The sequence below is a fragment of the Archocentrus centrarchus genome, chromosome 10, assembly GCF_007364275.1.
Source record: "Archocentrus centrarchus isolate MPI-CPG fArcCen1 chromosome 10, fArcCen1, whole genome shotgun sequence".
Classification (NCBI taxonomy): Eukaryota; Metazoa; Chordata; class Actinopteri; order Cichliformes; family Cichlidae; genus Archocentrus; species Archocentrus centrarchus.
Genome location: NC_044355.1, coordinates 9,658,285 through 9,673,906, shown reverse-complemented (window position 1 = coordinate 9,673,906; position 15,622 = coordinate 9,658,285). Strand labels below are relative to the sequence as shown.

General features: G+C 38.7%; 1 protein-coding gene across 2 annotated transcripts in view; it reads right to left on the bottom strand.

Annotated features, from left to right (window-relative positions):
- The window catches only part of diaph2 (diaphanous-related formin 2), a 382,484-nt gene that overhangs the window by 261,277 nt on the left and 105,585 nt on the right, over window positions 1–15,622 (bottom strand). For both annotated transcript variants that reach the window (XM_030738657.1, XM_030738656.1), the window contains exons 8-10: window positions 1,892–1,966; window positions 1,721–1,790; window positions 831–967 (exon numbers count right to left, since the gene is read on the bottom strand). In XM_030738657.1, coding sequence (XP_030594517.1) covers window positions 831–967; window positions 1,721–1,790; window positions 1,892–1,966 — 282 coding nt within the window. The remainder of the gene's footprint in view (window positions 1–830; window positions 968–1,720; window positions 1,791–1,891; window positions 1,967–15,622) is intronic.

Genomic DNA, 15,622 nt, shown 5'->3' with positions numbered 1-15,622 from the left:
GCAAGCTACACTGAGTACTTCACCACATTAAACAGACTAAACTGCATCATCTGAGCATGTGATCCAAGAGATTTCTACACCGTCTAAGGTCACCTGTAAATGCAGTAGCAACATAGTGAGTAAACGCATAAGCATGGGGTGCAATCTCTGTATGACTACATGCCACCCAGTGAGAGAAGATTGAAGCGACAGTAATATTACAGGGATGTCCTGCCCTCTTCCTGCTAGTTTAGAAACAGGGATGTGTAAACACAAAGCAGTGATGGCCAATGTCTTTCATTGTTTTTTCTTTGTTTTTCCATCAGTCAGTCGTTTGTTTCCATATCAGCTCTGATTTACTGAAAATCATATAGGAAATATGAGAATTATGTGCTTCCCTCCAAACTTAAAATCTGCATAGAAACTTTCAATATAGGGTAGGCAAAAGTACTGTAGCAATTTTAAGGGTCAATTCACCCATAAGACCAAAACAGTTTCCCACTTATATGCAGAAACTTTTATCTGTGAAGCTTTTAACTGACTGAAATGTATGGGCAATGTCGCCAGTGAAAATATTTTAAATCGAGCAGGGTCTGTGCATTAAGCATATATTTTTTTTTATTTCTTTGAGTACCACAAATAAGGCTTTTATTCAAGTTCAGTTACATTTAAAAATCTGAAACCCTACAAATAAAATCGAAGCTGTGACCCACAAACTGAGACAAACATTATTTTAGCTGCGCATCAGACTCTGGAGATGAGTGGTTACTATGATTGACGATCTACACGTGATATGTGAAATGTGTCCAAATCTGTGAAGTAAATGTGATGGTCAACTGAACAGAACTTACATGTTTTCCTCTCCAACGATGCAGAAAGCAGAGAGAATTTTGACAGTCTCTGTCATCATATTCGTCTGTTTGGGGTCAATCGCTCGAGCCAGCAGCAACAAGCTGCGCTCGTCTCCCAAGATCCTTTGCAGGCCATACTATGGGGCACAAAAGAGGACAGGATAGGATACAGAAAAAGGTCCATTGGGTATAAATTAATGAGAACATTAGCATTCATAGAGAACTTTCACTTCAAGTAAAAAATGAACAAAAATCTCTAATGTACATAAGTTATAGTTAGCCTTAATTTTCTTATAAGGAGGGACAACGAGGCCGAGGGAGAAAATAGAGAGGATGATGAATTAATTTAATTCAGGACAGGACTATAGGGACAAATACTTATAGTCTCCTGTACCTTGTAGTCTCCCCACAACTGAAAGAATGGGTTGAGATGACCGCATGTGGGGATTAACTCTAAGAGAAGCGATATCAATAGTTCATCTATCCTTGAAATGTGTGCCACTTTTGAGAAATGAGCCAGACCTTCCCAAAAAAGGATAATTAAAAGATTCGAGACTGCGGGCTTCAAATGGTAAAATTAGCTTTACGCTCCCATTATCCCGGGGTTGTTGGATTCCAGATTCAAATAAGGTTTGGAATCTTGGCCTCTTGAGATATTTCTAAATGTTTAAGGTAAGGGGAATAAGAATTTGCTCTCTTGTGCTTGTAATGTGTTTGTAAAATAAATTTACCTTTCAACTGGTGAATCCACATGTATTTAAGTTTCAGGGCGTTGATGCTTTTTGTACCTACTTAGGTTGTTTAGTTTGCATCATCACTTACATGAAAAGAGATTTTTATCTAAGGGATCAATTAGGTGGATGGCCTTTTCTCTGATGAATCATACAGACCTTATTGTTCATGAAAGCCTTCAAACACTGGATAAGTTTATGCTGGTTCCGTTTATCAATGGGCTCTTGCCTGAAAAAAAAAAGACATTTTAAAATATTATGATTGCATAAAGACTACCTTACCTTGTGCTATAAAAAAAACAAAGGGATATAATATATGAAGTGACTTACTGTTTCTTGTCCAGCAGCTTCTCCAGTGCATCCAGAAGAAGACCAAGACCCTCATGGCCAAAGTTATTAACCCAACTGGAAAAAAAAACATAGACACAAAAAAAATCTGATCATTCAACACTCAGTCAAAATTGTTATTGTAATACTGGTTTGCTGTCAGCCACACTGATTTACAGAAGGAAGCGAGCACAAAAAACAATACCAAATTAACCTCAGAGGAAATAAGTCATTCAGAGTAATATCAGAGACTTAACACGATAAACTGACTGTTGTAGTGATTTTTAATTCTTAACAGAGAGTGCTGCATATCAAAAAACCCTCCTGCCCTCTCCCTGACACTGAATACAGTTTGAATCAGTTTAAATTTAAACTGTACCCATTTACAAGCAAATGAACACCCATCCATCTTAACTAGTGTTCCTATTGCCAAGCAGTTTGTATCCAGCACCACCCCCCCCTCTGAGCTACAACATTACTGTGCCAAAAGATTAAGCAATGCAAGAAGATAACACTGTAATCGATAATGGATCGCGTGAGATAATTGGCTATAAACCTCAGCGTATCAGGAGACAGCAAATGATCCAGTGCAGATGAGACCGTTTGTCTAAGCCAGGGAAAGAGCGAGACAGGAGCACAGTGGAGGGGACCGTGTGGCCACAGCCAGATTATGTCATTAGCATTACTTGTTTTTGGGCCCCCAACTGTCAATAATGTAAAATATATGGGGTAATTTTATAGCATTAAGGGGGCATAAGTCAATGATTTATCCCACCTTTTTGACAATGATTTGAAATAATAATGGTTTCAGTATTAAAGCCATTTGTATTGACTCAGTGAGTCGGAAGAGACCCTCAATTAGGGATGAGATGCATTAGCCCGAGGCAACTAGCAAAGTTGAGGTGAGGAATTTCTTTGATCTGTGACTAAATTAGCAAGCGCAACAAACCCTACCTACCATTACTCAAATTTCATTACCAGACAAGCAGAGCTAGTTTATAAGTTATTAATATTTTCTGTAGTATATAATGATGATCTGTTTTCTTAATAAAAACAAAACCCATTTTAATGTTTAGAAATGTCTTTATAAATGTCTGTTTACCAAGAGCCTTCCAATTTGAATGTTTCCTTCCAGCATGTTCTTTGCACTTGCTAGAAGCCATAAAAGAGAAGAAAGACCAAATTGGCTCAGTTTACTGCAGAATAACAATGAAGCTGTATGTATTTGTGATACAGAGGAGGTAGAAGTTAATGAAAGGCTGGGACAACACAGAGGGAAGGGAGGCGACATGGCTGAAGGATCACAATTCACTAAGTCCACAGTCTTTGTTTATACTCCTTAGTAATGATGGTAATGTCAGTCTTCGGAGAGCAGGAAATTGGACCAATATTTGTGAAGAGAAATTTGTTCATTACACAGTGTAACTGTAATATGGGATTTTGGGATGCTATGAAACATCTCTGATGTGTGTGAGAACACTGCAGAAAAAGAAAAAAATACTACGTCCTCTGCCATAAGGGGGGTTTTACATAATTGCAATTTCATGCTTTGCAATCATGTTCGTTATCACAGCAAACAAGGTGTGAATGTGTCGCATGACGACTATGTTTTGCTGTCTGCATACCATGATTCCCTCTACCTTCAAAGGAGTGTGTGTTTACACATTAAGCACATTTTAGCAATGCTATTATTATTTATAGTGCCTGATTTTTTTACACACCTTTTTACATATTAATTTACAAATTAAGACTCAGTACACACTATCCAGACAGTGTGTTAGTTGAAAGGGTGATGCCACTTTTCTGTACTTTCAAAGAGTGTAATCATAATTTCAGACTGAGACTGTTTGTTTTGATAGTTTTCTTTCTCGTACCACTTTTTTCCAGTTTGAAATGTAAATAATAAACTCCAATCAGTACATATATAAATTATCTTGTGTTACAAGGCAATCTAAGATGAAAATAAAACTTTTTTAAATTTAAAAACATGTTTAGGTATGAATCCTAGGTAGGTATCCTTGGGATTATTGTTATGTTTAAAGGGAGTCTCCTGTTAAATACATTATGGACAAAAGTATTTGGCCACATTTCTTAATCACTGAATTCAGGTGTTTTCAGTCCCATTCAAGACATTCAAAGTTCTTCTTTGGATTTTGGCTCCCTTTTGTTTCATTCTTTGTCAAGATGATCCCACACTGCTTCAATGATGTGTAGATCTGGGCTCTGGGGAGGCCAATCCAAGACTGATAGTGTTCCATGGTGTTTTTCTATCCAGGAAGGCTTTTACTGAATTGGCAGTGTGTTTGTGATCGGTTTCATGCTAAACAATTTACAGATGGTATTGTAGGGTGGATCAAAATCTAATGGTGCTTTTCTGTGTTCATAATTCCATCAGTTTTAACAAAATGCCCAACACAACTGGATTTTTTGTCAAAATTACGTTTTGTAGATAGCCATAGGTGCTCACTGCTATACCTCCCTCCTGACCTCCTCCATACACACTGTCAAATTTTTGAACCAATAATATCAAATTTGAATTCATCCCTCCAAAAGACTTGCTGCAAGTGATTTTCAGTCTAGTTTTTGTGTAATTTAAGATACTTCAGCTTTTTCTCCCTGTTTCCCTTCCTTAAGAATGGCTCTGTGATAGTAGCTAGATCAGCTGACAGGCCAGATGCATGTCTCAGGGTCCTGTGTCAGGTCTTTGCTGGATTGTTTTCCTATGTCCTAAGGACATGAGTTTCAGATACTGTTCATGTGTTGTAGATAGTATTTTAGGCTTGCTGCTTCTTCTTTTGTTCTCCACTTGTCTAGTTTCCTCGAATGTTTTAAAGACACACTACACACCCTGCTGAGATATGCCAAGTTTTTGGCTAATGACTCTCTGGGAATTGCCTTTTTGATGCAAAAATACAATTTATGCCTGTAAAAATGTGTTATCTTTGCCCCCTTTTTTTTTTAAATTCAACTAAAGAAATTGGAACCAATTCTGTGCTTTAGCAACAAGCTGCTGGGAACAAAGTGCACACGGTACAGTTTAAGATAGGCTCTTTGCTAAATTGTCTGTTATGTGTAGACACAAAACTAGTTCATCTTCTGAGTTAGGTACCTTTGTAATGCTTGAATGATTCATAGGTTAGTGTTACGTGACTTAACAAACAAACAAAAAACAAAAAACAGTCCACCCAGTGCCTAAAGAAAAACTTTGGAAGGCATTCAGAAAGCCTGGAAAACGATTGTTCAGGACCTCTTTAAAAATTAGAAGAAAGTCTGGCTCCTTGGGAGCAAAATATTAAGAAATGTCGGGGTGGCTGAAGACATTTGCACAGTATCACTGTTTATAGAATAAACGAGACATCTGTTGCGTTTGGAATTTGTCCTTTATTAGCAGATACTACCATATTGGTTGGGTTTCCTGAATTATGGTGAGCAATACACACTGCAGTCAGTCAGCCCAAATCTCACTGTAATACATACAAATTCTACACGTGTTTCAGGTACCCAAAGGGCAGGTCTAGTATGCTTCCATTTCAAATCCTGTATCCAAAATTATTACATGAACTATCGTGGATGTTAATTTAAAAAAAAAGTAACCATTCACAAACAAGTCCAGCCTTACTACAAGCTTTACCAATAAATCCTTTCAGCAGACAAAGTGCACTAATTAGAAGAGAATGCAATTTGTAAACTAAGAAAGAGATGTTTGTGTAAACGGCCTAGTCTCTGCTAGGGATGCGCCGATCCGATATTCAGTATCGGTATCGGTCCGATACTGGCCTAAATTACTGGATCGGATATCGGAAAGAAATAAAAAAAATGTAATCCGATACATTAAATAATGTTTCGCTCACATTAGCTGCATTACAGGGCTCAGTCGTCTTCTTGTTCTTGTGGGTTTGCGGTTGACCAAACCAGCTTAGAGCTGCATTACCGCCACCTACTGGAATGGAGTGGGGGATCAGGAGTTAGAAAACAACCCCCTCAGATCCTCCGTCGCTGCGACGGATTCCCTTTGACACTGAGCGATCATCGCTGACATGCTTTTCCGCCTCCACCGCTCTCTGCCTTGTTTGTGTGATGTGCTCGCTGTGCTGAGAATCAGCTGTTATTTTATTCTCTACTTCAGCTCCCAGACATACTGCTAGCGAGCGCAGCTATTAGCACTGGTGACCGTCCGGTACCGGAAGGACCCCTTCCCCGTCAAAATATTTTTGATACTTTAATCCCTGATTTGTGACTAAATATAGACCTGCAGTAGAAACGTATTTAGGAGAAAGCTTGTGAATATAAAGCATTACAAGATTGCGCTCACGCAGCCCCTAGTTTTTCACACTGATGACGCAACAGCAGCAGTCAGCTGATTTACGTGCAGTCTGTCTGCACAAGCGGAAAGAGGCGGAGCCGGCGCGCTCAGAAGGAGCAGAAGGAAATGTTTTTCTAGTGTCCAAAAGAAGCCTTTTCGTCCCTGTATCCTCCATTAAACCTTTACTGGGAAACAGCTGGAGGTCCTTCATCAACCACCTGATCAGTAAGTGAAGAAAAGAGAACTTTGTAGCTGCTCCATCCACCCTGTTTGTTTCACACAGGGAAAAACTGCAGTACGGAAGTTAAAATATGCAGATGAACTGTTAATATGAAAAAAAGTATTTCTTATCCAGTTACTTGGGTAATCAATATAAATAGAATACACAATTGCTAAAATAATCGATAGTTGCAGCCCTAATGAAATTTGCAACATGCCATAAGCATCACCTTCTCACACAGAAGCAACAGGATTCAGGTGATAGTCATTGTTGTAAGTAAAGTTTATTTATATAGCGTTTTTCACAGACAGAAAAGCGCTGTACAATAATTAAAACACAATATCATCCCCCACCTCCAGAAAACACTATGTTAAAAACATAATAACATTACCATATAAAAGAAAAAGAATAAAAATAAAGTCAGAAACCAGAAAGCCTGGTTAAACAGAAAAGTTTTCAACTATTTTTTAAATGATGCCACAGAGTCAGCTAAATGGAGCTGGAGTGGTAAACAGTTCCAGAGCTTTGGTGCCACTGCCTAAAAAGCTCTGCCCGCCCTGGTCCTTACTCTTGTATGTGAGACAACTAAAAGACTTTGATTTTGTTGTGTGAGAGACTGTTGACTTCTTTTTTTTTTTTTTTTTTTTTTTTAATGTTTTTAAATGCCTGGATCAATTTTAAATATCGGATTTATATCGGTATCGGCCAATATCCAAATGTAAAATATCGGTATCGGACATAAAAAAGTGGTATCGTGCCATCACTAGTCTCTGCTCCCTGTTTGCCTTTCTGTGTTGCTGTTGGACTGAATCAGAATAGGCATAAAAGAAAAGACTGGGATTGTCTGTGCAGTAAATTTTTCATCAAAAATGTACGTCTTGCTGCAGGTTGCAACATAATGCAGTCCCCTCAAGGTTTCTAAGGCACTAAATGTTTTTCAGTCCTCCCTACATCCCAGACTGTCTATCATTTTCTGTCCCCTCACGTATACCCTTAGGTCCACTACAGGTTGCCTTCCAAATGTCCCCAAAGTTACCTAAAAAAAAAAAAGAGAGATGGTACTCTTACTGTGTTTGTCCTGAGGCTATGAAATGCCCTCTTTCTGTTCATCAGAGAACTTACCTGAATGGACAGCATACTGTTATAGCTACTAAAACAAATAACCATACTATTTCCACTATAGTGTAGAAATAATATAGTAATAATAATGATGCCACCCTCTGTAACACACAGTTGGCCTATATAGGTCTTCTTTTATTTTAAAATACTTTCATGCTTAGGAAGTAGAACAACAAAATGTGTACTGTAGATGTGGCCAAAGGCTCATGTTTGGTCAAATATAAGGTACCTTAACGCAGAAGGAACATGAGATGAGATCCTTTCCTTATCACTTTCTTCTCCTAATGTGGGAATACATCTAAAAATTTCATTAACTTGGGGGAGAACTTGTTCATCTAATATTGATGGCTATAATCCTCTAGTTAAGTGCCACCAAATTGTGTTACTTTCTGCAATCATGTATATTCCCCAGGCAAAATGAAAAATTCATGGTCGGTCTTAGGGAAGCAATTTCTTATTTTATATTTTGTGGGGGGGTTTTGTTTGTTTGTTTGCTTGTTTTTTTCTGTTAGCTTGATGCAATTAGGGTGCAGTTATGTTAACTGTTAGAAAATATATGCGCTGAAATTCTCCCAGTTCATCTAACAAACAAGGGCTCAAAATTAACAATATTTTACTAGGAAGATTTGTGTTCAATAAAGATTTCAGCTCTATTAAACGTCAACTAGATTGCAGATTTTTCTCAACACTGCAGTTAAAAGAGCAAAAATTTTTTTAACATGTACTACTGTAACAGGTGTTACAGGTGTCATATGTCAAGCATAGAAAAATACTGTATCTATCAATACACGCAACCTTCATGCAACCTCATGCAAAAGCATTTTAGCACAGTGTTGTCAGTGCCTATACGACTGTATATTATAAAGACAGAACAGAACATATCAGAACAACAAGCACAGAAAAGAAAAAAAAAAACAGATGGGGTAGAGTTATGGAAATACCTTGTGAGGGAAGTGTTACATAAAGAGAAGATTCCTTGCACATCACCAGCCACACAAAGTGGCTCAGCATTGACAGAAGAAGCAAAAGGGAGGCACTGTCCCACCTTATTTATCTGATCACTGGTCCAGTGTTTAGATAGCCTGTGTGTGCATTGATTTCAGTTTATAGACCAGATTTATTATTTCATCAGGACTAGGTGAAGAGTTATGTTACTGAAAGGTTTCTGTGCTTGTACAGTATCTTTCATATTGTATTACAGGGCCAAGCCATACAACTGTCCCTCCATGGGACTACTAACCTATTCACTACTACAGAGCTACAGGGTGCCATGCAACAAATAGGTCTGAGAAACACATGTTGAAACCAAGCACCACCAGTGTCTATTTAGTGATTTAGCATGCCAAACATGGAGCTACATTACACTCTGATCGATATGAAAGCCAGCTTAAATGCCTATAAAGCACTTTGTATATCAGATGACAGAAATGAGATACAAAATATGAACAATATCTTTCTGTTCCTTACATCCTAAAGTATAATGCGCTCTACAAATAACTATTAAAAGCTACAACATTCGTTTTTCCTTTTTCTAATGTAACACCCCACCCTACCCCATTGTCATTGCATGGTTTGTCCTTCCGCTCTACCTCCCTTTGGTGGGTACTCACCACTTGTGACTGGGAATGCCCAGTCTTGATGCTAGCCAATATTCCAATACAATTGTCTTCTTATATATTGTATTGACTGTTCTCATAGTTGATAGTCGATGAGCGCTCTCAGATCTTAACATGCACTCTGAGATAATCAATGCTGCTCCTTCATTTTTGGCTGTGGCTTTGACTCATTAGTCTAGAGGTGAAGTATTGGACCTGTTGCTACTGGACCAATATAGAGACAAACAGACCATCTCACACACTTTTATCCACAGTGCCACATTACTAGCTTGGCTACAAATGTCATACATTATTTGCACACGCTTTGAAGTTTCTATATTCTAACACTGTGGAAAGACTGATGATTTAATTCAGCACCATCCTAACACTCATGCATTCAGGCTATAACCAGTAAGTATCAATTACAAAACATTTGTATTAATCCTACGTAAAATTCTTAAACTCCAACAGCCTGTTTCTAATGCTGTTTGATCCTTAACCATAGAAACTTTTACTTCACACAGAACTGAGTTAAATATTTAAGAAATTGTAAATGAGCATGGGGGGACAGGGAGAACTGCCAAGAGACTGAAATGCATACTGAAGTGTTATGGACACTGTGTGCATCCAGCATCTGGCATTTATACATACAAATTGGGCCAAAATCATTGACCTGTGCTGAACCTGACAGAGAAAAACAAGCAGGCAATATGTTTCAAACTCCAGCTAACATGCACCTTTCCCATCCATGCTGCCACTTCGCTCAGCTGTCCTGATAACATCTTAGGTCTCTAACTCCTGCTGGCTGTAATAATTCTTAAATATAATGCATCACAGCAGAGAACATATAATGAGTGTGTACTGTATGGATAAACTGTTTCATAAAGTACATTCTCTGGAACAAATTTTTCATATGAAAAAAAAAAGTTTTATTGAATTACAGCAGAGAAATTGTCCACAGAGTCATCTGTGGTGGTACTGTTATTTCATATTGGTACAAAAGCAAGTAATACAGTCTGAGGACAATATACCTGGTGTCAGCACGCCACAAATGTAATTTCTGGTATAGCCAAGGAAACATAGGAAGAAGAACACTGCAGTACTCAAAGGGAGCACTTTACACTTCTAATGGTATTCAAGTCTCAGCTTGATACCAAAATGTGGTTTTAACAAAGACTAAGGATGTACTACGCAGGTGAATGTGGAACTGAAAGTGTGTGTGTGTGTGCGTGTGCGTGTGCGTGTGCGTGTGTGTGTGTGTGTGTGTGTGTGTGTGTGTGTGTGTGTGTGTGTGTGTGTGTGTGAACATGAAAGGAGTGTGAGGTTGGAGAGTGGAGGTCTCTATCAGAGAGCTGACAGCACACCATGCTCCCCAGATACTTTGAAATGACTCCCCACGGAGTGCAAAACACTCTTAAAATTTCTAATTATCCCCTGAACAACACCAAAGATATCTACACAGTAACACAGCATCACTCCAAGCTGAAGGTATTACTGAAACTAGTATTACTGCTGATACACTGCTGGACAAACAGGCCTTTTTTTTTTTTTTTTTTTTACTTTTTTAATTGTGTGATTTGTGTTAAGCTGTGTTTATTGAAGAAGATTAAAGAATGGGCCATTAGGTTTGATGCAATGTATCAACACACTCCTCAGGCTTCTATAAAGATGAGCTTCATCTTTCAAGTAGAAGGAAATGCAATGGCAAGCACTTCTCTAAAAGAACTAATTCTATTTTCAAAGTCATTAAGTTGCCATTTTGTTCAAGCTTTTGTTGTTGCCATCTTTTAGAGTAGATGTAATTGCAGTATCAGTGTTCACCTTTGAGAACTTGTTCACCAGAATTTGTGCCAATATTTAATATCTGCAGACAACTAGTAAAACATTAGGACAGCTCTGCAGCACTACTAAATTCTGAGACAGAAAAGATTGCCTTTGTAGGTCATGTAAGGTGATAAATGCTTCTATTTCTGAGCATAAAAGCTGAAATAAATGTGTCAGTTTGAGAGCTTTCCACAGATTGGGTATAATTTCCCTTAGGATGTTTGTTTACATATGGGTCCAGGTGAAACAGGCATCTATAAAAGATGAAAATATATATATATATTTTTTTTACATATATACAGTACCAGTCAAAAGTTTGGACACATTCAGCCATGAGTTTTCAAACTTAAGACTGGTACTGTATGTATGTATGTATGTATATACATATATACACACACACACACACACACACCCCAATCAGGCATAACATTATGACCACTGACAGGTAAAGTGGATACACTGATTATCTCTTCATCATGGCACCTGTTAGTGGGTGGGATATATTCAGGAGTAAGTGAACATTTTGTCCTGAAAGTTGATGTGTGAGAAGCAGGAAAAATGGGCAATCATAATGATTTGAGTGAGTTTGACAAGGGCCTAATTGTGATGGCTAGATGACTGGGTCAGAGCATCTCCAAAACTGCAGCTCTTGTGGGGTGTTCCCAGTCTGGAGTGGTCACTATCTATCAAAAGTGGTCCAAGGAAGGCACAGTGGTGAATGACAGGGTCATGGGCGGCCAATGCCCACCCATGCACATGTGGAGCGAGGGCTGGGCTGCGTGGTCCAACAGACAAGCTATTATAGCTCAAATTGTTTAAAAAGTTAGTACTGGTTCTGATAGAAAGGTGTCGTGACACACAGTGCAGCACAGTGTGTAGGGTTGTATAGCCACAGACTAGACAGGGTGCCTATGCTGACCCCTCTCCACCACCAAAGTACCAACAATGGGCACGTGAGCATCACAAATGGACCATGGAGCAATGGAAGAAGGTGGCCTGGTCTGATGACCACGTGCATGTGCGTCACTTTCTTGGGGAACACCTGGCACCAGGACGCACTATGGGAAGAAGGCAAGCCAGCCGAGACAGTGTGATGTTTTGGGCAACATTCTGCTGGGAAACCTTGGGTCCTGCCATCCATATGGATGTTATTTTGACAAGCACCACGTACGTAAGCATTGATGCAGACCATATAGATCCTTTCATAGAAACCAGGTTTCAGCAGTATAACATGCCCTACCACAAAGCAAAAATGGTTCAGGAATGGTTTGAGGAGCACAACGATGAGTTTGAGGTGTTGGCCTCCAAATTCCACAATTCTGAATCCAATCGAGAATCTGTGGGATGTGTTGGACAAACAAGTCCCTACCTTGCAACTTACAGGAATTAAAGGACCTGTTGCTAACATCTTGGTGCCAGATACCACAGCACACCTGGGGTCTAGTGGAGTTTTAGCGGCAAAAGGGGGACTGACACAATATCAGGAAAGTGGTCATAATGTTATGCCTGATTGGTGTGTATATTGAACCAGATTTCCCCAAGTGCACTGTTAAAATACATTAGACTTGAATAAACCATTTTTTGTATATTGCATTACATCAAACATAATAAACCATAACCTAAAAACAATGAGTAAGAAATCATAACAAGAAGAGTAATTACAGATTTATATGTCAGTTATTTCCTATATGCACTACTTATTTTCTATACTGGAGCAAAATAGTTTCCACCTAAATCAATATAAAATTCAAATCAGATATGTCTGAATTATGTATGCATCACTCTGAGGCTGTAACAGATATGGCTATCTTGGAGGTTAACAGATGGTGTCATAAAATGAAATAGGCATCACTCTTAAAATATATGCAGACACTGAGGACATTTATGTCTCCAAAATCATTTTCATTGCCTGTGAAGGAGAAGAGCAAACATCAACTCTGAAGTCAGCCGCAAGGGTAAAAACTAGTTAACTTGCTCATTTCTGACTCCTTGTCACGTCCATTGAGAGGACAGTGTCATAACATTCATGCCAAATTTAACAGTCAAATAAAACTCTAATAAAACTGACTGCTCTAAATGATTTATGCTTGTGCTATCATGAAATTAAAAGACAAAAATACTTTCCCTAATGAATGAAAATGATTCTGAAATAACAGAAGGGCACAGCAAGTTTAATTTCAGGTTTCTACTAAACAATTGTGTAATTTATAGTTTTTTTTTTTTCCTTGACAAGTAGAAGAGCAAACTTTTCGGAGAACCTGAGGCTGGCTGTGCGTGGTTGAGGGTGTTTTTTTTAATGACACTCGAGAGTCAAGAGAGTAGAGTATCACAGCGAAGAAAATTACCACACTGGAAAGCTTTTACTAACGCTCTACTTCTTCACTGTGGCATCAACCACAACATATTTTGTGGTTTAAATAGGTTCATTGTTTGTCTCGTGTCTCTACTAAAGTGAATGCTATCGTCATCCCTTTGTGGAAAATGATAAAACTTGATCATCATGGCAGAAAATTAAGTTGCCATTTTTACTATTATTCTACAAAGTGGAATGGGAAGAAAAAATGCTTAATTCACAGTTCAAAAGGTATCAGGCTGTCTTATATCCCAAGGTAACTCATCCCCCTGAACTTAACTAGGGACATCTGCTTTTTATGCTACATTTAAAAAAAAATCAAATTGACAAGGAGTCTGATTAAGCTTATAAAAGACTATCGAGGATAACAAAGTGGATACAGAGGATTAATTATGGATGATTCACTGCCATATTTCCACATCAAAACTGACAAGAGTTAAAACAGTTATTCATCTCTGTGAAGAATCTATGTCTGACAGAGCTGTCTCATTGATGTCTACTGTGTCTGAATTCTCACACAAGTATCATTCATCAGTGCAGTGTTAACTCATAGCAGTCTTATTGAGGGCCACTATTCACACTTTGTGCTTGTGCCAGACAAGATTTCAGGCCTAAGCTGTCGAGGGGGTATGCACAACTGGTGAGCTGCTCGGATGCTCATATTTGTTTCAACAGCCACAACAGCAGAAGGACAGATGGATATACTTTTACGTCCTGGTGTTAATTGGCTGCTGTACATGCAGCAAACAGAAAAGGCCAAGGGAGTAAGAGTCAGGCATATAAAGTGCGAGTTGGTGCTATTGTGCTTAAAACCTTTACGCCAAGGGACTGGCTTTTTTTGACACCCTATAATTGACTTGGTTTTAATAGCATGAGTCTTTCCTAGACATGTGAAATGTAAACAGGCTCAAGTATGCCTAAACATTTTACAGTTGAAATTTAACAGTTTAACTGTTTCAAAATAACATCTCCAGACAACACATCAAATAATACGCATAGATTATGGGGTAAGGGAATGAAAGAATCTCACTTCTTTGCACCAGAAAACAAATGCAGAGCACCACAGTGTCCTTGGCGGAGATGTCATTGTTTCTCAGTATGTTGTTCATTGCTTAATCACGCTGGGCAGTAGGACAGACAGTCAACAGGATGAGCAACTTTATGTCAGCAGGCTATTGCAACTCGCCAGCCTATAAAAAGCCCATTACTACTGTTCCATGAAACCCTCAGTGCTCAGCCACAAGCATTCACCTGGGAAAAGCTGGTGAAACTGATTCAGACTCAAAGACACCCTGTGTGGCAGAGCAGCAAGATCATCACAACAACCCACACCTTGAATATACAGACACAGAGAGAAACTCTGGTGCCAGCAAATGTCTCCCGCCTCCACAAAAAGACCCCACAAGAAAATTCTCCAGATAAAATGTCTGACTTGTACCGTGAAGATTTCACATAATGAAAAGTTAGGAGCCCAGTTCAATTTTGTTTAAATATGTCTTAGGGATCTGAGATCCAGCAGATCTAATATGGAAGTAACAGCAGGGATTTGACAAAGTCATAGTGTAATGCTGAAGGCAAAACTGAGGGAACTGAAAAGCCTGGACAATGGATATGTGCTCTTGTGCTGATAACCACTAAAACCACTCTCCCATTTTTAAATTTAAAACTTGTATTAATGGAGTAGCAGTTAGGGTTAGATCAATGGAAACTTCACTTTATTGCTCAAGACTGAAACGACCACATGCAAAAATGTAAACATATGTATGAGAATTTGCTATAGCGGCTGTAAAAATATAAATAAAATGTGACTGTTTATTGACATATTAAATATGCAGAACTATTTTAACTTGCTTGAATGTGTCCACATGTGGTAAAACGGAGAAAGGAGCTATGACAGGAATGGGAAAAGTTGGGTTGAAACACCCCAGGATTTCTTTCCTAACTAAATGAGAAAGTAACAGAATTATAATTTTCTGTAAGTTGGCATCTCACTTCACATCAGTGGATTAAGAAATTAATGAAAAGTGGCTAGTCAATCTGACATTTCTAAATTAAGAAGCAAGTATCCAAATGACAAAATTAAAAGGGGGAGAATGAAGTAGAGGATAAATAATTGGCTGGGGAAATTTTGACAGAAAGAGAAGTGGAAAACATGGCAGTTGAAGAAAAAGAGAGCGGAAACAGAGAAGGCAGTGGATGCTCCAGGCAATGCCATCTGTGGGCGGATCTGCAAAGGCTGCATGCCACACACCTGTGTGGGACTGCCTGGGAGATAAGGCCCTCAGCACAATGGCCCTGTGGCCACCTGTGCTGCCAAACA